The sequence below is a fragment of the Polyodon spathula genome, chromosome 13 (genome assembly GCF_017654505.1).
Source record: "Polyodon spathula isolate WHYD16114869_AA chromosome 13, ASM1765450v1, whole genome shotgun sequence".
NCBI lineage: Eukaryota > Metazoa > Chordata > Actinopteri > Acipenseriformes > Polyodontidae > Polyodon > Polyodon spathula.
This window is the reverse complement of record NC_054546.1, coordinates 5607085-5630594: the sequence shown is the minus strand read 5'-3', so window position 1 is coordinate 5630594 and position 23510 is coordinate 5607085. Positions and strand designations below refer to the sequence as shown.

The 23510-nt window shown below is 37.8% G+C and overlaps 1 protein-coding gene across 1 annotated transcript in view; it reads right to left on the bottom strand.

Moving 5' to 3' along the window:
* The window catches only part of LOC121325404 (C-terminal-binding protein 2), a 77601-nt gene that overhangs the window by 36299 nt on the left and 17792 nt on the right, over nt 1–23510 (bottom strand). Inside the window, exon 3 of the mRNA XM_041267856.1 lies at nt 5638–5801. Coding sequence (XP_041123790.1) covers nt 5638–5695 — 58 coding nt within the window. The 5' untranslated portion in view covers nt 5696–5801. The remainder of the gene's footprint in view (nt 1–5637; nt 5802–23510) is intronic.

Here is a 23510-nt window from a genome sequence, read left to right as displayed (position 1 = left end):
TCTTATGAGTCTGTAGGTTTATGATTAGGAGTTATTCACACAGCTACAGGGGGAGACCCATTATATAAGAGGGGGCCAATTGTACTATATAGCACAGTGCTTGACGATATAGGTGCCAGGGGATTGCAAGAGAGAGATCATTGGTTCAATCCGGCTGGCCAATAGTGTTCACTTAACAGTCACTAGTGTCATGATGTGGAAGCTCCATCCAATTAGGTCAAATACTGTAGTGCACGCATTATTATCATTAGATTCCGTCTTGGTGCTGTGTGTATTATTATGTTGGGTTGAGTTATTAAGCCTTCTGCTCAATTAAATATCATATATCACTCACTGTCATATGAAACAAGGGTACATAGCATAATTACTAATGAGTAAATATAACCACTTCCAACAGAGCAACCTCATTCTTTAAATATATAATGCAAAAAAAATGGGCTAGAATGAAATTACAGGAAAAAATATTAATATTTCACTGGATTCTCTTTATTAACTCTCTATGATGTCACAGAACCCCTTAACAGCGTGGGACAGGTAATAAGGCAGTATGGTCATAGTGCAGATAATGCCATTTCTAGAAAGATTACCTTTATCCTTAGGTAAATCATAAAAAACAGTGCTGAAGACATATACTAAAATGTTACAACTAGTTGTAATACTTATAGTTTAATTGTATGATAAATGATAAAGTATTATCCTGCTATATCTGTTTCTTTTTTCTTTTTGGCTGAAATCTGTCCATGGAAACAACTGTAAACCCGAGTAGCTTAACTGATTAACTCTAGCTGATCGCTTTGCGAAAAAGTTAGTCATAGTGTATATATATATATATATATATATATATATATATATATATATATTATATATATATATATATAATACTATATATATATATATATATATATATAATATATTATATATATATATATATATATAGATATATATATAGTATACACATATACATACATAATACATATATATAAAATTTCTTTTTTTTTTTAATCAAAATTTGAAAACAGTTGAAATTAAAAAAAAAAAAAAAAAACATCACTACAACAAAATCCTTCAAGGAACATTGTTTTTAAGAAGTAGAAAAATATGAACAAAAACAAAGAAAGAGAATGGATGTGATCCGCAGGGTGGTCTTTGAGTTCCCCTGTTTGCAGGAAGATTACCGCTTTACGAATTACGCAACACTGTCTTCTTTTCCTTCAGTACTTGTATTAAACTCGAAATGTGTCACAGGATCTCCAGAAGGAATAGAGTGGGGCACAGATGGCTATAAAGACTGCCCACCCCAGGATTAGAGCAGATATATAATCAGGGGACTGGGCAGGAACTCTGAGCCAAAAGAATGACACATGTGGGCTGGCAGCATCTGAAAGCACTTACACCCTGGAACAACGCCACAGATTATATTGTATTATATTAATCATCTAAAACCATGAATGCCGCTGGATTAGACTTTCATCTAAATGTGATAAAGTTAAGTAATGTGTTCTTATATTACATTCCGACTTGCATTATTATACCTGTGCTGAGCTGTGCTGTGCTGTGCTGCACTGCGATGTGGTGTGCGGTGCTGTGCTGCTTTGCGCTGTGCTGTGCTGTGCTGTGCTATATTGCGCTGTGTAGTGTTGTGCTGTGCTGTGCTGTGTTGCACTGTGCTGTGCTGCACTGTGCTGTGCTGTGCTGTGCTGTCCTACCTCATTTTTAGTTTTGTGTCAGGGTCTCTGTTTCCTACCTGATGGTCCTGAACCTCACTCTGAAGCTAAAAGAAGTCAGCTGTGAAGATTTTATTTGTTTATTCATTCACACTGAATAGATTTGGTTTGCTCTGCCGTGGACATGCCTGTCAAGAATTCTGGTAAGCCAGAGTGACGCAGTGGACAAAGATCTCAATAACCCCAACAGGAACAAAAACAAAGACACCACAAAATACAGACATGGAAATAATAATAACTTGTTTGGTCTGGAAACTCTTTTTAGATTTAATGTTAAATGATATTCTATGGTTTAGATATTTTTTGTAATACTGTAAATGTTTCTACTTTTTGTGTTTCTATACAGTATACGGGTAACACAACGGCACCACTGTTGACTGTTTGTGTTGTCAGCACCCATTTGTGACTGAGGTTTTGTCATCAATGGGCGAATAAATAAATAAATAAAAAAATGGACATCTCCATCATCATTATTATTAGCAATAATAATAATAATAATAATAATAATAATAATAATAATAATATGTTTAAAAGTGCATTATTTTGGGTAACCCTTTGAGGAGGCGTTTTGCTCTCATGAAGCTAACCCTTTTGGAGGAAGTACTGTTTCAGTCTTATCACAAGCCCACCCCCCACACCCCCTCCAGCGGGAAACCAAATCTCCATTGTGGTGGCTGGGTATACACAGGGCTACAGAAAGAGCATGCTGTCTGATTCCAGGACATGTCGCAGCCTGGGACTTGGCAAGCAATGCACACACAAAGCAGATCATGCCATTTAAATAGTGACGGCTAAACACATTTTTTGGCCATTAAACTTTCATTAGACTTAATAAATTAGTCCGTTTGACAAGGAACTTGAAAATTCAAGTCAATTACAGTTATTGTACAGTATATTAAAGTTTTAACAAGCCCCCAGGCTAAGTTTTACAAGTATCTGGGGAGAACTTCACATGCTGCTAATACATGGTTATAATTTCCTGAAACTCCACATCTGTAGACAGGATTTGAGGGACACTGCTTTTAAAAACAGCCAGAAATGCAAACAGATTCAAATTATCCCTGGCTTATACAATTAGGATCTGACTAGTGGTTAGTACAGCAGAGGCACGGCCCAAAAGCAAAGAAATACAGGAATGTGTCAGCTGCTTTCCAGATTTTACTATGTACCTACAGTACCCTAAAACCTGACAAAGGAGAAAAAGCGTTCATGTGTATAGCATCATTCCTAAACCCTTTACCTGAGCGGGCTATGAAATAGGGACTAATCCTGTGCTTGGCTAAAGGAATAATCAGCTTTCTTTTAATACTGCAGTGTGCAGACTGCCAAGACTTTGGATGTCTATCTGTCTCCCAGTGTTGGGGTAGCCTAGGGGTGTGCAAGCCTCAGCCATGACGAGATATTTGCTGTGTTACTGGCCATGCAGAGTAAGTAAACGCCTCGTAAAACTCCCCAGAAATGCTAAACAGATAAAGAAATATAAATGATTATACACGATTTCAAAACTATTTGGCTATTGGTCAAGCATTTTCAGCTTCAATCTGGTCATTGTTAGCGGTTTTTGTTCAGCTTTTGCTGACTTTAAAAGCTGTCACCGAGAGATTGCCAGAAGACACTCGACCAAAATCTTTGCACAATACAAGGCTGAACCTTGTCTGAATTTTACGACGTCTCATACTAAAAAAAACGCAAAACCATTTTCCCCCTTAAAAATAGAAAATTAAAGCCCAACATTTCTGCGGGCGCTTTGATGAAATAAAAGCAGCGCTTAATAAAACTACGTAATTCTCCACTCCCAAGATCTGGCATGATCCAATAGTTGGTAGCCCAGCTAGCTAGAAAAGCAGGATTTAATCAACGTTATAATCTGGCAGTGTGAAATATTTGCGCGATGGAAGTTTCCATCTTCATTTAGTTTTTTTCTCATGGAAGATTTCATACAAAAATGTGATCCAGAGTGTGATCATTGCAAAGGTACTTTACAGTACACAAGGTACAACAAAACTCTACAGCAGACAGCTGAAAGCAGATACCCCAAAGAACAAACTATGTAATTTAGTGTAGACCAGAAACCTTGACAGAAATACTAAAAATAAAAGTTGCACAGTATGGTATGTTTTAGCTTGTACCAGTTTTGTAAATTTCAATAAATTGTTTCAAAAGGGTACAAAACACACATTGTAAACACTGTGCTTGAACTCAACTAAGTTTGTTCAGTATCAGCTGTTTCTAGAGAAACCCCATTAAACCCAAATACGCCCTTGTGATGTTGTGTATTGATGCAATGCTTTGATGTTGCAATTATAATGAGTCAATCCAGACACACAAATAGGACCTCTAAAAGCAATGTAGAAATTAAACCAGTCACACAGCTGGCCATAAGACAAAATAAAAATAATAATAATAAAAAAAAATGACAGCTGCATAATGAAATCCAGCGCTCGTTAACGTGTCCCCTTAATTACATGCCTTCTGTTTGATTCCAGTTAAAAACGCACAGCTAAGACAGATCTGATAGGAAACATCAACCCAAAGGGGTTGGCTTTCAAAAAACCCAGCCCCCTCCTCTCGGCTGCATGATTTTTCCTCTTCTGTTAACTTCTCATTAAAGTGGCTATTTAGAGTGAGAGCGTAGCGGTACACAATGCTCACAGGGATCAAATAAATACAATACAAGCCCCTGGAAGAAAAGGACTGGCATGTATCCTCATGTGTTTACCAGATGACTAGGGGGAAAACTTCACATGCTTTAAAGCCGCAGAGCTGAATACTCATACACTTTCAGCCCCCCCCCCCGTAACATACATTTTGATTATTCTCTGCAGTTTGCCAGTAATTACGTTTTCACATTTATAAACTACAGCTGCGCCAACGTGAAGCACTGGCAGGAAAGCCATGCTGTAAAAAGCGAGCCTGTCTTGAATGTGGTGGGCGGGGTGGGGCATGTCTTTTCGGACCCAACAGCCTACTAAAATCAATCCGCAGGTGGCCTTCTCTCTTGGCCATCAATTCTGAAATGGAACAAGATTGCCTAGCATCATTCCAGCACAATTAACAATCTTTTCTCAGCTCTGCCTTCACCGTTTGGCACAGCTTACCCTTACCCTTACATTCTCACCCACTTTCTGAAAACGGTGTAAATTCAAAAGCACTTGGAGGCTTAGTTCCAGGAATCTGAGCGTATAATTGCTATTTTGAGAATGGATAAGCATCAGCTGTGCTTGGTTGCTCTTTACCCCATTTTAGATGGCCAGTAAAGTGCAGGTGGGCTTGTTCAGAGTAGGGTGGGGGGCTGGCTGTGCCACCGTCTGATGTTGCTAGAAATCCATGCACTGCCAACCTATCCATTTCCATCATGCTAATATTCGTAGGCGGACACTGGATGCACCATTAGGGAGCACAGTGTGGCCAACTGTTTTGTAGCAGCCTTCATATTTCACTGCATATGGACAGTCTTTGTGAACTAAAACACTGTAGTATTTGAGTACTGCGGGAACTGACTATTAAGTAGATAAACAAAATAAATTTAAGGCATTACAGCTATCTTAAATGTAATAAGCTACTCACGGATTGAAGTGTCTGTACCAAATTCACTGACGGAAATGACAAAGATGAGCATGAAAAAGCCGTTTTTCAGATTTTTGTTTTCAGGTTGTAAGTATGTACCACATTGTGCCAAGGCATAGTACCAGTAATATAAACCCCCTAATCTGAGATTGCAATTTAGTTTTGTACATTTGAACTGTGTGTCAATGTGCTATTCAGTGCTGACTCACACATCTGATTATAAAAACCTCACAAAACATCAGCGTGAATTGCATTAGTGACATCTAAATTAGAGCAGCATTCAGGTGTTTACAAAGATGCATCTATTAAAAAACAAAAAAATGCGATGTGTGAAATCCTGCCTTACCTTCGCAAATTCTGTCGAGCCGCTGCCGTTTGACTTTGTGTTTGTCCATCAGAGCCATGCTCAGGTCGCAGGGGCTCTCTCCTCCTTTAGATAGGCAAAGCTGATCTTCAGGAACCTAATAAACTGCCCAGGATTCTCCAGAGAGCATAACGTCAGCAGAACACCTACAAAAAGAACAGAGCGAACCCTTGAAATGGCACTGGACACTGACTCAAACATTTCACTGTAGATAAAAGGGCATTGTACGGTAGACAACTGCTCAGCAGTCTTACACAGATCTATCGTGAAAAAGATTTTTTTTAGCACAAAATGTTTCAAAATCTCTTAAGCAGAACCTGAGATTCCATAACAATGTAATATTGGTTACTATATTTGTAATGTAATATTGGTTAATATAGGCCACCAACGTGACTAATGGCAATTGCCTTTCATTTTTATATTCATAGTGTACTAATTGCACTAGGATGCATGCACCAGCCCTTAAAAAAAAAATCTAGCTCTTCTTATTTGTCAGATATGGATGACTTACATGTTTAAAACAAAAAATGCATTTTAATTGAGTAACTCAATACAGATGTTAAAAATTCAATCCAACAATTTAGCATGCGATGTGTCACACCTTCTATATAAAATCCTAGCACAGGTTTACAGCAAGTAGATGTATTCAATGGTGTAAGCAACAGTTACTTCACTGAAACTTTATAGAAAGGACCCTTAATTGACTAATTGAACAAAAGTCGTCTCATTAATTTCAATGCTCAATTTCCAATAAAAAATGCAATTTTTACAGCTATTAAATTAAGAAATACCAGCAATGACAAATTTGCCAACAAGATGATAACTCCTTATCTAGTAACATATTAACTAGTGGATATAATATTGTACGCCCACTGTACAGAAATTACCAGTTTTATCTTTGGATCTATTTGTCAGTTTGAAATAACACACACAATTTTTTGCGTAAATTGCATTTGATTACATTTTGTTCTCACATACTATTAATGTTATAATAGTGGTAATACTAATTCATAACTAACATATCAGCAAACACTTAATGGAGGTGACCTATGATGGCTCAAACCATACATTTGGAAACGCCTATTATAGAATATATACATTTTGTTATAAATATACCTCTAAAAATCTGCACTGCCGCAGCTATTTTACAAAGGACATATCCAGAGAAATAAAAAATATTGTTGTATAGTGTTTGTGTGTGTGTGTGTGTGTGTGTGTGTGTGTGTGTGTGTGTGTGTGTGAGTGAGCGAGTGAGTGAGAGAAGTGGTGTATTCTTACACAGAGATTTTCACTTTATTGTGCACAATTTCAAAATTGTATTAAAAGATCTGCTAGGGTCACATTTTGACACAAGATAGGAACGTATTTACTCCTGCAAAATTATTTTATATATTACACATTGTGTCCAGATTTAGCTAATAATATATTAATAATGTGTGTGACATACAGCAATAGCAGTTTAAATCCAACACAGTAGTAATTCCCAGACTTTCAACATGTTTAAGTTTATGAGTTTACAGAACTAAGCATGTTTTCTATTTTACTGCTTGAAGGTTAAATCACTATGGAATTAGACTACACTAATTTGACTACAGATATTCCCAAGAACACTATTTGTGTCTTAATTTTATTATGCATGCGAAAAAATTGCCATTGGCAGACAGTGATAGTTACAAGGTAAATGCTCTACGCTTTTGGTATTCCAGTGATGCTCTGTGAGTCTACATAATGGCACGCTGTAGTGTTTTTAAACAGCTGTATTCTCCAAACTGACATTCATTTAAAGTTAAAAGGTAAAGACAAGCTCCCTTTTTAAGGGAAGGGTACAATAAAATGTTAATGACAAAAGTTTTCTCTTATTTTTGTTGATCTTTTCTTTTTGTACATTTTACACACAGGTCTATGCTTGGAAGCAAAACACAAACAATAAAAAAAGAACAACAATACACAAACAGGCAGCATGTCATACAGCAAACAATACAACAGACATTCATTACAACCCTGTCGTGTTAGAATTGTATGGTGTAATTATTAATTTTGGCCATTAGAGGGCACCAAGAACTACTCAGCTAGCAGCAGCTGCTGTTCCTGTAGTGTAACTCAAGACCAGCAGCAGCTGTGTACCATTCTTCTTGTACAGGAGCATAAAGGCTTTTCAGGGCAGTGAATAGTATGGGGTATCATGTGGAATCATAAAAAGGGCACAACCCTTTTGTAAGGGTATGGATAAGATAAATGCCCTGCTGATGACTGACAAATTAGCTGGGACTATCCCAAGGGGTCACTAAAGTGATGTAAACAGTTATTACTAAATCAATGAGAACTCAGCTCTTGTTTCACCTACACACACAATGAAGCTGAGAACACAATGCTACTGTCATGAGTGATGCACTCTACCTACAATATACAACATCATTGTACATTTACAATGTGTTCATGGACAGTGGCATTGCACAGACATTATCTAGGGGACAGCATAGCGCATATATATATATATATATATATATATATATATATATATATATATATATATATATATATATATATATATATATATATATATAAATGGCATTGTTTTTTACCAAGCATAGCTTACAGTACAACACATTCATTATGTCTACATTTACGGCTGATGGAGTGTAAATTTAGACTGCCTAAATCTGCAGGGGCTGTGAAATAACTTCCCAGACTCTATTTACAGGATGTTATCTTGTTCATTCAGGGATGACTGAAGTTTCAGTTTTGCTTAGTAACATTCTATGTTACCGGAACGACTACAATGTGTTTCTGAATCAAACGACCGCCCTTTCTGTTAGAGAAGTTCACCCCCAGGGTGTGTTCCAGTAAGAAACTTGACACAGAAACACCTGACTGCAGCCAGCCCTGAAAAACAATCTGGAGGGTATATTCTGCCCCAGTTCTATAACCCCAGTGACATTTCAGGTTGAACCCGTTTCCTCCTGTATTTCATACAACAGTAACCAAACAGACAAGTGCATGTTGCTACCCTTTGACATTGGGGTCTATTCAATTAATCTAAACGATGGCAAACCGAAATACCATCACTGCATTAATAACTAAACAGGACCTTTCTATTAATTTTTTTATTATTTTTTTTACATATTTCTGCAGACCACCGGGAAAACGTGAATGCGTTGCTAGAAGTTTGACTTTCATAAAGTTGGTTCTCAGATTAAACTGGCAGTATTTTGTTTAGATCCACTTTATTTAAACTGGATGCCTCCAGTTAGCAGCCTGCCTTCCTCTCACACCCTGGCACATCTTGGGCCCTTTTCCAGGAGCTAGGGTCCCCCTGTATGACTCATGCTGGGTTTCATGGTGTTATCCACCACCATTAATTAATTGCATGTTTCCGTCTAGGTACTTCGGTGTGTGCACATATACATAAATCTGAAAGTCTGAAGTGATTTACAACCGCGACCCTGCTGCAGTTTTTTAAATATCTACCCTCTTTTTTTTTTTTTTTTTCAGATGAGCAGAATAGCCAGTTTGCAAAAAAAATAAAAATAAAAAAAAATTATTCTGGTTATCTAGATGTCACAGCAGCTCAATACACTTAGTGCCCTGGCGCCTTGACTCTCCACATTAGCAGATTGTCAGCTTGAATCCCAGACCTCGCTGTTCAGACGTGTGGGATTTACACTTAGCCTCAATATGCAATGAACTTCCTCCTGCCTCTAACCAGACTGGTACCTGAGCTCATGGCTGGAATCTCAGGTAAGGCTGAAGAGGGCTCCTTTCTGCCCTGGCTAAACTGTATTTCCAAGCTTCATAAACTGCATTTAATCCACTGGCATCTCAAGTGGGAATGCAATGACATTGAAAAGCTACTTAAAAATTAACCCATATTCTAGGTAGGTGTTCCATTTACTGACACTAGATAACAAGAGGATTTATCCCAAATTGTATTCAATAAATGAAAAACCTGAACAAAACTGAATTACCACCCAGTGGTTGTTTTAGCAGTTGACTTAATTTGACATCTTCAAGCTCTGCTGTGGAGCTCAGGAAGCAGAAACTCAAAACACACCCAACATGTTGCTTTTGTGGTGCTGATAACATTTTACACCTTGAGAGGTGATATTTCCAACAATAACTTAAAACTAACAAAACTTCTTCTCTGCCCCTGAGCCAGAATGCCACCTTCAGAACGCATCTGTGTGTGGAGAGCCCCAATGAATGAATTTGCAATTAAACTGATTTCAGTGTACTTGATACATCACTGCGACGGTTAACAGTAATCCTTTCTGACTGTCCTGGATCTCTGTAACTTGTGACTTGCTATTAGAATTTAGACTCTGGCAACATTCCACAAGCATGCAAAGCTCTAACAGAAAAAAAAGAATTCAAATCCTTCGATGTCTGTAAAATCCTGAACCCTATCCTTGTTTACTCACTGATCACCTGTAGAACCGAGCCCTGGACGAAAGAGCTCTGCCAGTTCCTCTTTCACACCACCACACTCCCAAATTTACTTAGCAGAGTCACTACAAATAATAATCCTCTCCTCTCTAACAGCAACTGGCACTGGCAATTGTCAACCACTCTCCAAACAGTTCATAAATCACACGGATGCTCAGACAGACATCCTGCAAACACGTGAAAAAATATTCAGCTTGCCAGAAAACACTGACAAATTCGACATGATTGAGATTATTATTAAGGAAACAGGGGGTTTAGGGAATAGAGAATGTATCTCCTCTGCCTGAAGTATTCCCCCAGCGTTTACCCTTTATGTAGCAACTGACAAACTATTGTCCCCTTTCAGTTTATCCCATAATAAGTGTTGTGTTATATTGTTTGGCCACCTGGTGGCAATATGTGCTAAGGTAAAATGAATGATTAATGAAAACCCAGATTTGCAAAAAAAATTAAAATCACTGGGAAACTGCAAAACGACTGTAAACAATTAGACAGACATCAGTCGCGTTTTACCATCCTTGTATTAAGAATAAAATCAATCCCAGTTACATATATGTAACAAATTAATCCACTTACCCGTCACACTCGACTTCCGACTCCATCACCAGTTTTCTGATACAAAGCCCATCTCTTCAATGTTACAATGTACTTGTTTAACTGTCACAGCCTGCACTTTTTTTTTTTTTTTTTTTGGCATGGCAAATCAGTCTGTGTTTATTGTGCACTGTAGTTACACAGCGCTTTCTCCAAAAACAAAGCCAACGAGACAAGACATGGCAATGAGAAAGTTAATCATTAAACAGTTTGAGATACTGTGAAGCATTTTTTTTTTTTTTTTAAAGTGACCTTTAGTTGTTTTTGTGCATTGTCATTTGAAAGTGAACTGTGACATTAGGGCCTTATCGAACACTATATTCTACAATTTTGAATACTGACTTTGGATACGGTTTTAATTCTGGAGACTGTGTTGTTGTAATTTTTTTTATCATTTGCTTTATTGTATTGTGTTTACGTTTTAAGCAGATCTGTGCATGGGTAACATTTTGACTTCATTTTGTTGTTGGGTTGTTAATAGGGAATTATACATACTGCTACAATACGTACAAGATTTAAAGTATGTACTTGTGACAAAGTGGCTGAGTGGATGCAGGTGCAGGGCGATGCAGTGCGGTAATGAAGCAGACAGAGATTAAATCCAGTTTGGAAAAGGTTTTTTTTTTATTTTGTATTTCCAGGTCTGGTGACCAGTTACAATAATAACAAAACAATAACAGGTTTTGCAAAGCCAAACAATAATTAACTACACGTATCTGCCCCACAATTATACGTACACAGTCACCAGTCCTGGGTGAGTGCAGTAGTGCTCATGGTGAGTGATATAGTTTATTGCTTTGTGACAATAACCTCTCCAATCTGCGGCTGCCACGTCGTTTCCATTCCGGGACAATACCATCTTGCAGCGGAGTCTCGCCTTCTTCCAGACTGTCCGACTTCCCGACCAGGGGAAAGAACTGTCAGACCAGATTGTCCAAAGAACTCTGTCCTCGCTGCTTAGCACCCTCACAGGTCGGGAGGGAGATTTACAACCAACACTCATTGTATTTCTGTCACAGTACCGTATTACATTCCATGTGTCTAGTCGTCTCTTTTAGCAAGTGATATTTTCAGAATCATATCATTCTAAATTAAAATACTACTTCTGTTGAAAAATATAGTACTGTACCAACAAAACCAACTATAGTACAACTAAATGGCAGTCTGCTGATTTTAAAACAGTCCTTTCAGCTATGTATTTTTGACATTGTATCTTTTTTGTGTTCCCTGAAGGACAAGTTTTTGTCTTTTACTGCTGTTATTCCCCCAACTCTTGCGCTTACAAATTTCAATGAAAGAATCAATGTCTCCCTGTACAGATCCTCAAACACAAGTCATATTTTTTTGTTTGTATAAAATGTGTGTGTGAGCAGGGGAGGGGGTTGTTTGGGTGGTAGGGGGCTGGTTACAGTGTGCTCACCTACATACACGTCAAATCAGATGAAATAATCAGATATGCATCACACTCCTTTAACCATCACTAAAGTCAAAATTTTATAGGGTCTGACATGCGAGTGATGACTGTATATGTGTATAGGGCAGCTGGCTCAATATATAAACCGTATTGAGAATTACACCTTTCATGTTGATTACAGATCAAGACAGTACACACCTTTGCTTTAATTGCAAAGCTATTTTTTTGGCCTTTGCACCAATTTGCAATTGCTTTTCATACAGAGCACTTTGCTTACACCTTTCTTTCAGATACCAACAGTCTGTATAACTGAAAATCCATATTATCAGTGCAGTATCTCTCGAGAGAGTCATAAGGGCTCGATATTTAATCCACTGCTTTCTACCGCATACAAAGTGTCCTGTAAAGTTCAGAATAGTCTTGAGAGGACTGAAATGACCCAATCAAAAGTTCATACCAGAACCATTAAAAAAAAAAGAAAATTCCCACATACTGTACCAAAGTACAGTAATAGGCGGAAATGTTACTATTTCAATTATTTATACCACTACTCCCATAGCCTCCCACTCTCTGTGACTGACAAAACAATAGAGGCGTTTTCAGTTTTACTGCTGAAATAAATCTTTCACCACTGGATGAAAACAAGGAGCGTCCGTAGGGAAAAACAGGAAGCACTAGGTAGAGAATGCGACAGCTAAAAATAATAAACTACACTTTTATTTGTTTGGGAACTCGGATATGTGATGGAAGACCACGGGATGTGAAACTGGGAAAGGAGGTCTTCGGGATGCTTTCCCACTGTTTCACAAGCAGCCTCTGGACTCCACAGGAGCAGGAAAGAGAAGCTATAGGAATTGAATATATCCAGGCCATCAGGGTCATTACCTCCCTCTGTCTTCCATTATTAGATATTCTTAAACTGGGGGAGACCTATTGAGGGGGTTCAGGGGTGATTTATTAAAAAAGAAAAAAAAAAACAGTGCATGTACTGCAATGACCACATTGCTGCAGTTCTGGTTTAACATCGCTTGGTAATTTAGTATGCCAATATAATAGTATAATAGTGTTTTACTCTGGAACAACCCTTAGGCTCCATTTCCACTTGCTTTATACATGGGTGCGCCAAACAAATTCGGTGCCCTTCAGTTTGTTTGAATGCAGGCCAATGTGAAAGTGAAACAGCAAAACAAACTTCCAAACTTATTTTGCACGGAGGCATGATGTGAATTCAAAAGGAAATTCAATTCATTTATTTATTTTCAGAGTTTGTTTCTAAATGAAATGATAAGACATATAGTTGATACATCAGCACACTGCTGCTCATGGTACTGCAATGGGCCACCATTGTAGATTTCCCAGCCTAGGAATGCCTGACACTGACAGCTGCATTTGCCAGGGGCTGGCAATTATACAGTGATAAGTAAAGCTGCTTGCCTTGCTTGTCACGAGAGGTGCAGGACAAATGCCAACAAGAGCAGTATTCCAAGCACTTTCATCTTCCCATCAGAAGAGATCCAAACCGCTGTGCACCTTTAGTGCTTGCTGACACTCTATACTCTCAGTGCTGGAGTTGATGAATGCAGTGTTGTGTTGTGTGCTCGTCTCATCTTTTGGCACACAGACAAAAAAAAAAAAAAAAATCGAGAGATTAAAAAAAAAAAAAAGATTATCCAGTGCATGTTTAAAAATACTGCGACATTTTATTATACTAGCTTAGCCTCGTCTCCCCCTAAGTTGTATTTAATTCTGGGTGGGAGACTTCTTTAATGCATGACAGCTGTGAGGTATCTGGCCTGGTTTTGTTATTAACCAAGTCACACAGTTCTCACCTTCATTGTTAACCCCCGCTGGATTTGGCTGCAAATATAATGCTAAACCAGTTCTGAGGAAAACAAAATCCCGCTGAGTGCGGGAGAGCCATACACTGTCTGGAGCTGTGACCTGGAGCTGATCGGCCACTTCCTGAGCACTCTCACAGGAACCAATGTTATAAAATGTGTTATTATCCTTGTCTAAATAAAAGGTGGTTACAAGGCCTCTCCTGGCCTTGGCAGAGTATCCCATCCAGTCAAATGCAGTTTGTATTCCAGTTTATGTTGACAGGGGGCCAAGAAAAACACTGGGTTGATAAAGTCCAGAAGTGAATTGTGTGGAGCAGCGGAAGAGCTAAAAAAAAAAAAAAAACAAAAAACAAAAAAAAAACAAACACACAAAAAAGGCATTGTGAAAGGCTGGGATTGAAAAAAAAAAAAAAAAAAAACAGCAAACAGACTACCTTAATCAATTACACCAAAGTTATAGGCTAGCAAAACAGAGGATACTCAAATTTCTCTATTGAATATTAGAGCCACAACTGTGTTGCCTTGTCCTGTATGAGTTCCTTGTTGGCTGTCAGCCATGTAGGACAACCTTCCAATGTTTTTTTTATTCAAAATTGTAGTTTTATTGAAATACATCGGTGGTCAGATCCAGCACGGCTAGATTAGCTGCAGATGCGGCGTGAGAGATTATGGAGAGTTGCAGCTCTTGTGTGTAATTCGGTTAGTCTTTAATTAAATAGATTATTTTTTTTAAATAGATTTTTTTTTTTTTACCAGTGCTCAATTACTGTCACATCGTCACAAAATAGTAAAATAATGACTAAGAAAGCAGCTATTTACTTTTTGTGTTCCATCCATCAATCCATTGTATTCAATCCTAGAATGTTTGGCATTTGTGCTGCTAAACATTCTAGGATTAAAAAAATAAATAAAAATGTAAACATTGAGCAGCTCCTATAGAAATGTAGACCTTCATTGTGTCAAAAGCACCGTGTTTTGATGAGCTAGTTGTTTCTAAAGATAAATGCACAGAACAGCAGTAAGAGACACACTTCTACTTCTGCTATAAGAAACAATCAAACAAAGGCATGTGGCCACTATCTTCTCCACTATGAATGTGTTTATTCATAGCAAAAAGTATGCAGGTTAAGCACACTCAAACGCACCATTAGACTGAAAGTGAACTTACGGAGTACATAGGAGTACAAAAACAGACAGACGGACAGACAGCATGGAAACGACAGCTTGGCGAGCGCGTAACAGCTGGCAGCACACCTGCTTCTGACTTCACTGCGCTTAATTGTTGAACATCTTTTATTGAACCAGAGTAGTTTTCCTTTGTGGTTTGATACGGCCAGTACACACACACTGCGACACCCAGAGGTCTCCCTGCGCATGTTCTCACAGCTGTAGCTCTCAGTCAGCTTGCTTGGGCACTTGTGTTCGTGTACCTTGCTAAGGAAACCCTGTACCTTTAACAGATGTTATTACGGTCTGGACGGCACTTCGGTTCTTTTAATAACACTGTGTAAAAAAATTTTTTTTTTTTTTTTTTGTTCCTGGGTAGTAAGTGTTATTTCCTAATTGCTTATGCCTCAAAAGTATAGAAAATGGCTATTATTCCCCACAAACTTTGCTTTTGTGGTCAGGTAAATACAGCATAATTGTAAATCTCGAAAAACTACTCACTTCTAAATCTTTTGTAGTCATCTTTGTATTACTTTAGTATAAATACATGTTAATTTGGATTCATATGTTGTTTTTTTCTGACTTTATGTGAACAAAAAGACACACATTTGCACATTTTCCCATTGTAAATAGTGATATTTTGAAATATCACTGTCCTGGTCACCAAAGCAAAGTTTGTGGGGAATAATAGCCATTTTCTATACTTTTGAGGCATAAGCAATTAGGAAATAACACTTACTAACCAGGAACAAAAATTGTGTTACATAGTGTAATGAATCTGAAAAATCAACATCAGAAATATAAACTACAGTACAAGTTCAGATTTATATATTCTGCAAGTAACTGTCAGTACAATTTGCCAACCAGTGTCTCTGGTGTAACAGCTGCAGTTTAGGCATTGATGTTTGAGTAGGATAAGCAGAAAACTGAGAAGGATAGTCCTGTGTAGGCAATGCAAAATTCTGTGAGTGAACCATGTCTAATTCTGAAATGAACCTGTCTGTTATTATTATTATTATTATTATTATTATTATTATTATTATTATTATTATTAGTAGCAGTATTTATCCATCAACTATGAAGCTTAACAAATGTTTTTTGTCGCTAACATGCAACCACATACAAACATTTGCAATTACAATAACATTTTACAAGTTTTAAAAATGGAATATTTCTCAATATCCAATGTACTGATACTGGTCAACAATTGTAGCTTTAATACATATATTTACGGTCAAAAGTTGTTAGTGGACCATAAGGGAAAAATTCTTAAAATTGCCACGGCAATGTCTACCTTGAAAAATATGAAGAGCACATTATCTGTTGTGTTGCCAAAAATGGGAAGACAGAAAATGACTGGGAATGTGAACCATATAAATAGACAGACAGAGAGCAACAGGGCATTTAATACAATAAACACTGTGAATAACCCAACCGTTACTTATATTACCTGATCCAACATCACAATCCTTCTTCCAATGTGACAGGACTACTAACGAAGCACTTCCTCATCTTCAGAGTAGTAAAATATGGCCCACGTCCTCCCCATCTTCTCCGCTAATGTCATCACCGCTGTTAGGTTAGCACAGTAAACTCTAAATCAGCAAACTGCCTCTGCTCATCTCAAGGTATAAGACAGCTTTAAATGTGCACCGTTTTCCTCTTACAGTGAAACAAGGTTTAAAATTATAGTCTGCCAACAATCTAAGGATGTTTGAATTAATGGTTAGATAAAACTGCTGATCTCCACCAAAGGAAAAAAAAATAGCAATTCATCACCCCGAGAAAACAGATCAACCTCTGGTGCTGCAGACATGAATTACCTAGTTTATTATTGTATTTTGTACTTACGACAGCTTTATTGATAATACTGGTTCATAAACTGATTAGCACCGGATACACGTCTGAAATGCACCAAAGCAATAAATAAAGTGCTAAACTTACACCCGGTTTACACAAAGCCTATTTGTTTTTTGTTAATTCTCACCCTTCTGAGTTTTATGCAATACGTTTCACTTTCTGTTAAATATTTCTAAGCACTGGGAATTCATCTCTCTACAGTTTACAGCTGATATGAATAGCTGGCAAAGTAAAATACAAAGACTTAAGCTGCAGTCCCATGAAGTCCCAGCAGGTGGCATACCATGTCAACCATTTTTGTACAACAGCGCCACCTTATGGACTAAAAAGACTTTTGACGAGTGGCCATGGCTTCCATTTTCAGTCATTACTAATGACTTCTAAATATGGCTGAATTTTTAATTTCTAAACGTCAGAAGCAACCATTTACTTAAACAGAGAATTAGTGCAAGTTGATGAAATATATTAACTTTATCCACCAAGACGTCTTTACAGGCAACGACCAATCTCTGCTGCTTTGCTCAACTAGGGAGCCCTAATATCTCCTGCTATTGTAGTTAAAGACAACAGCTACAGGAACACCATATTTGAACTGTGAGAACAGTGGAGTTCATTGCTATTTTAGGAACAGGCTATTGAACTCAGTACATTCCAGAAAAAAAGTTGAGAAACACAATGTTGTGCTTCAGGAAAAAATAAGAAACAAAAGACTGATAACATCTTTCACATACAGTACAGCCTATAGCATATCTACCATTTACTGGAGACCTACATGTACAGGACATACTCAACACCTAATCTTAGTGTCTAATTCTGAATTATTCACCTGCAACCGGACTGGAGTGTCTGAACTGACCAGGTACAGCACTGTGTAGAGAGAGCTCTGAAGTGACAGAACACAGCGGGCTGGAAACTTCACGGTTATTCTACTCCAACCACTCACTTTACATCAGTGTTGTTAATGGGCTATTTTGCTGCTACACTACCCTTCTGTTTCAATACTGTCTTTGAGATGAGGCTGAACGTCATTTTTAACCCAATGCAACCAATCCTAACAAAACTGCTTTATCAGTGCGGCTAGGGTTTAAGTAAGGGTCACATGGAAATGAGTCGGGTACTCGTGGAAAACAGAGGTCAAAATATGACTGAAGGAAACCATCTCCGCTCCCTCTTAAAAATGGTTGAAAAAGCTTTTTTGAGGGACAATAGTTTGAGACATTGGCTTACTTTAATGGCCTCTAAGGTGGTTTAGTTTTGTCCATTTTAAAAAGCTTTGTCTAGTCTTGTTCAGTCATTAAATCAAAATCAGTAATAAAAACCTGGTTTTGTAACTTTAATATGCTCTTAGGCATATTGTGCTACGCATGTCACTGTTTGCATTAATGTTTAAATCCACTTGCATTTCATTATATGTCGATAGTCCATTGTATTGTAATATAAGCTAATACTGAGTGTTCCAATTTGTTAGAAGGTATGTTTCATATAAATTTAGAATTTTAATTAACAAGACACAAAATATTGCAGCTATGCACTCTAGACACATTTTTTCACAAATCTTTTACTAAAGCTTTATATATGTATGTATGTGTGTGTGTGTGTGTGTGTGTGTGTGTGTGTGTGTATATATATATATATATATATATATATATATATATATATATATATATATATATATATATATATATATATATATATATATATATATATATATATATATATATATATAGTTGCATAAGTATTCAACCCCCACACATTAATATTTGGTAGAGCCACCTTTCGCTGCAATAACAGCTTTAAGTCTTTTGGGGTAAGTATGTACCAGCTTTGCACACAGTGTTGGAGTGATTTTGGCCCATTCTTCTTGGCAGATTTGCTCCAGGTTGTTCAGGTTGGTTGGACGACGCTTGTGGACCGCAATTTTCAAATAGTGCCACAGATTCTCAATGGGATTGAGATCAGGACTTTGACTGGGCCACTGTAGGACATTCACCTTTTTGTTCTTGAGCCACTCCAACGTTGCTTTGGCCTTGTTCTTGGGATCATTGTCCTGCTGAAAGGTGAATTTCCTCCCAAGCTTCAGTTTTTTAGCGGACTGAAGCAGATTCTCTTGCAGTATTTTCCTGTATTTTGCTCCATCCATTCTTCCTTCAATTGTAACAAGATGCCCAGTCCCTGCTGATGACAAGCATCCCCACAGCATGATGCTGCCACCACCATACTTCACTGTAGGGATGGTGTGTCTTCAGGCCTGGGCAATGTTAGGTTTGCGCCACACATAGCGCTTTGAGTTTTGGCCAAAAAGCTCTATCTTGGTCTCATCTGACCACAAAAACTTTTCCCACATCGCACCTGGGTCACTCTCTTGCTTTCTGGCAAACTCCAGATGTGCTTTCAGGTGGTACTTTTTGAGTAACGCCTTCTTTCTTGCCACCCTCCCATACAGGCCAGTGTTATGCAGAGCTCTTGATATGGTTGACTGGTGCACCATTACTCCACTCCCAGCCACTGAACTCTATAGCTCCTTCAAAGTGATTGTTGGCCTCTCTATGGCTTCTCTCACAAGTCTCCTTCTTGTTTGAGCGCTGAGTTTTGAGGGACGGCCTTTTCTTGGCAGTGCCTGGATGGTGTGGTGCAACTTCCACTTCCTGATTATTGATCCAGCTGTGCTCACTGGGATATCCAAACACTTGGATATTATTTTGTACCCTTTCCCTAATCTATGCATTTGTATTACTTTACCTCTAACTTCTGTAGAATGCTCTTTGGTCTTCATTTTCCTTCAGATTCACAGCCTTACCATTGATCCTTCAACAGTGGGGTTTTTATCCAGAAAATGTGACAGGAACTTTAATGGTTCACAGGTGGAGGCCAATGGTAAGGTAATTGTGTCCTCGTTAGGGTAATTTCTTTCATTGTTGCAAACTGGGAGCTTCCACAGCAAAAGGGTTGAATACTTATGCAAGCAAGATATTTCAGTTTATTTTTCTTAAAAATATTTCCCAACATAAAACCAATGTCACCTTACAATAATTGATTCTGAGTTTTAGTGTTTAAAAATAAAATATCAAACAGAACGAAATTTCAGTGTACCATTTGTAACTCGGTAATATGAATTGGTCAGGGGTCTGAATATTTTTGCAAGGCACTGTATATACATACATATAGTCTGTACTGATGGATTTTACATGCAGTAAACCTCTCTGGAGTCTTGGTTTTGTAATAATTTTCATGAATATTGCACTTTATTTTATTCATCTAAACCTGCAGGGTTTTTTACATCACAAGCAGACCAGCTCAGTTACTTGTTTAAAAACCTGCTCAGCCAATTGAGTTGTGTTACCATTTCTTTTTGTGTTGCCACATGCCTCCATTATTATTTTTTTCTGTTCAGCTTTACCCTGGAAATGTAATAGTTGAATTACATGTACTGTAGTTGTATTTCTATAATATATAGGTGATTTTTTGGGGTGTGGGGTCATGTCAGCCCCAAGTAAGTCCCAGAAGTCTGAGAACTCCTAATCTCAACTAGCGTTAAATAACTTAGCTTTGTTCCCAGGGCCTAAACCTGTCCTGTATAGTGTATGTATAATCACATCAGCTAAGGCCAGGTGGTGATAACTCGTATTGCAGCAGTGAAACAGCTGTGGATTGGCACAGGGTTGTATTCTTGAGAAAGTGATTTTTTGACTAAAGGAAGATTTCTTTGCGTCTTGGCTTAGTGGTGGTGCCACACTCCTCTGTTTAATGAACCCCACAGGACTCTGAATAGCACAGTGGTGGCCTGTCAGCCACCAGCTGAACAATACAAGTCCATCACTCCTTGTGTCAAAACCTTTTCACAGGGCTTGACAGGGAACGCTTACAGATGATACAGCCTGTGGTCCTTTTTCTTTTCTTTTCTTTTTCAGCTGTGTTGCAAAAATAAATACATTGACATTTATATTTTAAACTCAATGTGTTTAATTGAATCTCGGGGGAAGCTGCTAGCCTTGATACAGTATGCCCAGGTCAGCCGTTCACGGAACTTGCAATAGCTCTGTGGGCGTGTTGCCCTGGGTAACACTATGTTTCATGTATCTGTGTCCAGTGAACACTTCATTTCATATCTGGTTGTTTCTCTTCATTTTCATTTTTTTTTATTTTAACTTGTTTTTATTAGCAGACAAGGTTTTTCCCCCAAACGTTCTTTTATAATAGTGGGTTTGTCAAAATCCATCTGTGTCAATGTTCTGCTACCAACAGGGAGCCACACAATGTTAAGTATTGCACCAGTAACAAAGACACCACAAAAGGTATGTGTCAGGAATTAATTATTTCTCATATGTACAGTATATAATCATGGCTAACCTTAGGTGACTGTGGTGTCTATAGGCTGTTCAGGACCTCGGGGAAACTGTTGCTGCTCATCTTTTTAAATATTAAATTTAAGGAATGACACCGGGACTGGCAGCAAGTCTCAATACATATATAATTTCAGCATGAAAGCAAAATCTAGTTGTGACAAACATTGCTGTACGTCTCTGACACACTTCTGTTACTGCCGCCCCCTGCAGGTGAGATGAAGTAATAAGATACACGCTGTCCAATGAGTCATTCAAAGGGTCTCCTTTTAAACAGTGGAGAAAGAAAGAGAGCGAAAGCTTACAAGGACGAGCATAAAATGCATGAAGTCTGTGCTTGTCCAACTTTACCTGTCGAATCCATGCCAGCGCGCTGTTCGGCTGACACCTGTCAGTGGTGCATCTTTCAAGTCACATGATTCTGTATTAAAGATTCTCAAACTACAACTTTTGATATAACATATAGGGCAGGGGCTGGTTGTATGGAACAGCTTAAGTATTAGGTTTAAGTTTTACGCTTAAGGATACATTTTCTCAAAACTAGGGCACGGACTCTTAAATGTGTTAAGCTACTTCCCGCAACACCCTAAAATCCAGCCCTGAACAGGACAAAAAAATATTCTTTACATATATTTTGGTAAATGTTCCTTTCAAGTCTCTTCAGTACTTTAGGAACTCTAAACCCCACATATTGAAAAATCACTCCTGCAATTACAGTGGAGGAATCTTTGGCGACAAAATTCAAAACACGTTTGTACTCACTTGTATAAACTACAGCTAATACAGCTAATGTGTGTATATATATATATATATATATATATATATATATATATATATATATATATATATATATATATATATATATATATATACCGCCTTTTATCACTAAAATACAGTTAACATATGATGCTATGATATGGCGGGACCCTGAGATCCGGCTAGGACTGAAAGGGTTAAGGTGTTTTATGCATATAACTTTTGTGTGCTTGTCAAATAACCGAACCCTTTGCATTTACTGGCGTCCTATTATTATATGAAGACAGACCATTATGCATTCAAAAATCTTCAAACTCCATTTAAATAAAGATCTGCTCTACAGGCTGAAAGGTAACGTGCTTGAGCCGAGAATAATTAAATCAGCTGCATTTCTCTGACACATTAGTACTTTAAACTGCATTTAGTAATTAAAAAGCACAGTTCATTAGATCACATGTGTTACTGATATCCCATGCAAAAAATACAAAATATAATAAAGGACTCTGAACTATGAGGAGCGCCACTTAATTCAAGTACTCATAAATCGGGTAGTTGAGAAGGGCTTGTCGTCTCGCCACCAGATAAAACTGGGCTGTGGAGTGTATTTATTGTGGTAGAATTGATGAAGCAGGACATTTTTATAGGGAAAACAGAACTCTATGCATCATGAAATATCTCCCTAGCAAGGCTTCTTTAGCCAAATTAACTGGCAATGTAATGGAGAGAGAATAAAAAATTAGACGGGACAGCAAGGATTGCAATTTCCACACCGAAAATTAACAACTGGATGCCTTCCCTGATCCGTAAACCATTACATTGTGCAGCATGAATTATTGGAACGGCAACGGGAATTAACTCGATATATCAAGTGAGTCAAAAACAGTTTAGGAAGCGTGCGGAATTGAAAAAAAAAACAAAACAGCTCAACGTTTCTATCGCCTCTCATTAAACTTAACCACTTATCCCACTCCTGGTGCATAAAGCTGTCATTCTACCATTTCATGTATATTGCCATCGCCCAGTTCACAGCCTAACTATCGCAAGCCCCCGATTCATTATTTTTTTTTTTTTCAGCTTTACCCTGGAAATGTAATGAGATTGAGCCACGTGAATCTGCTGACTCCAGATAATGTGTGATTTTCTAATAACATCAGTGCCAGCCCGGCCTTTATTCCTAATGATAGAGTTATTAAAGTTAGGCTGTTTTGCTTCTAATATTATTAATCATACTAGATTACACAGAGCCTGCTCAACGGCATGAAGGTAAGGGCAAATGGGAGGAGGTGGAGGAAATATCTGCAGTGCTTTAATGATTTGCTGCAATAAATCCATTCTTTTGCTACATGATTGTTTTTTTTTATGATCCCCTGTTCAATTTTCAAGATGGGGCACATTTACAGCTTTCTAACTTTTAAATTCCTTTATTGAAAACATCATAAA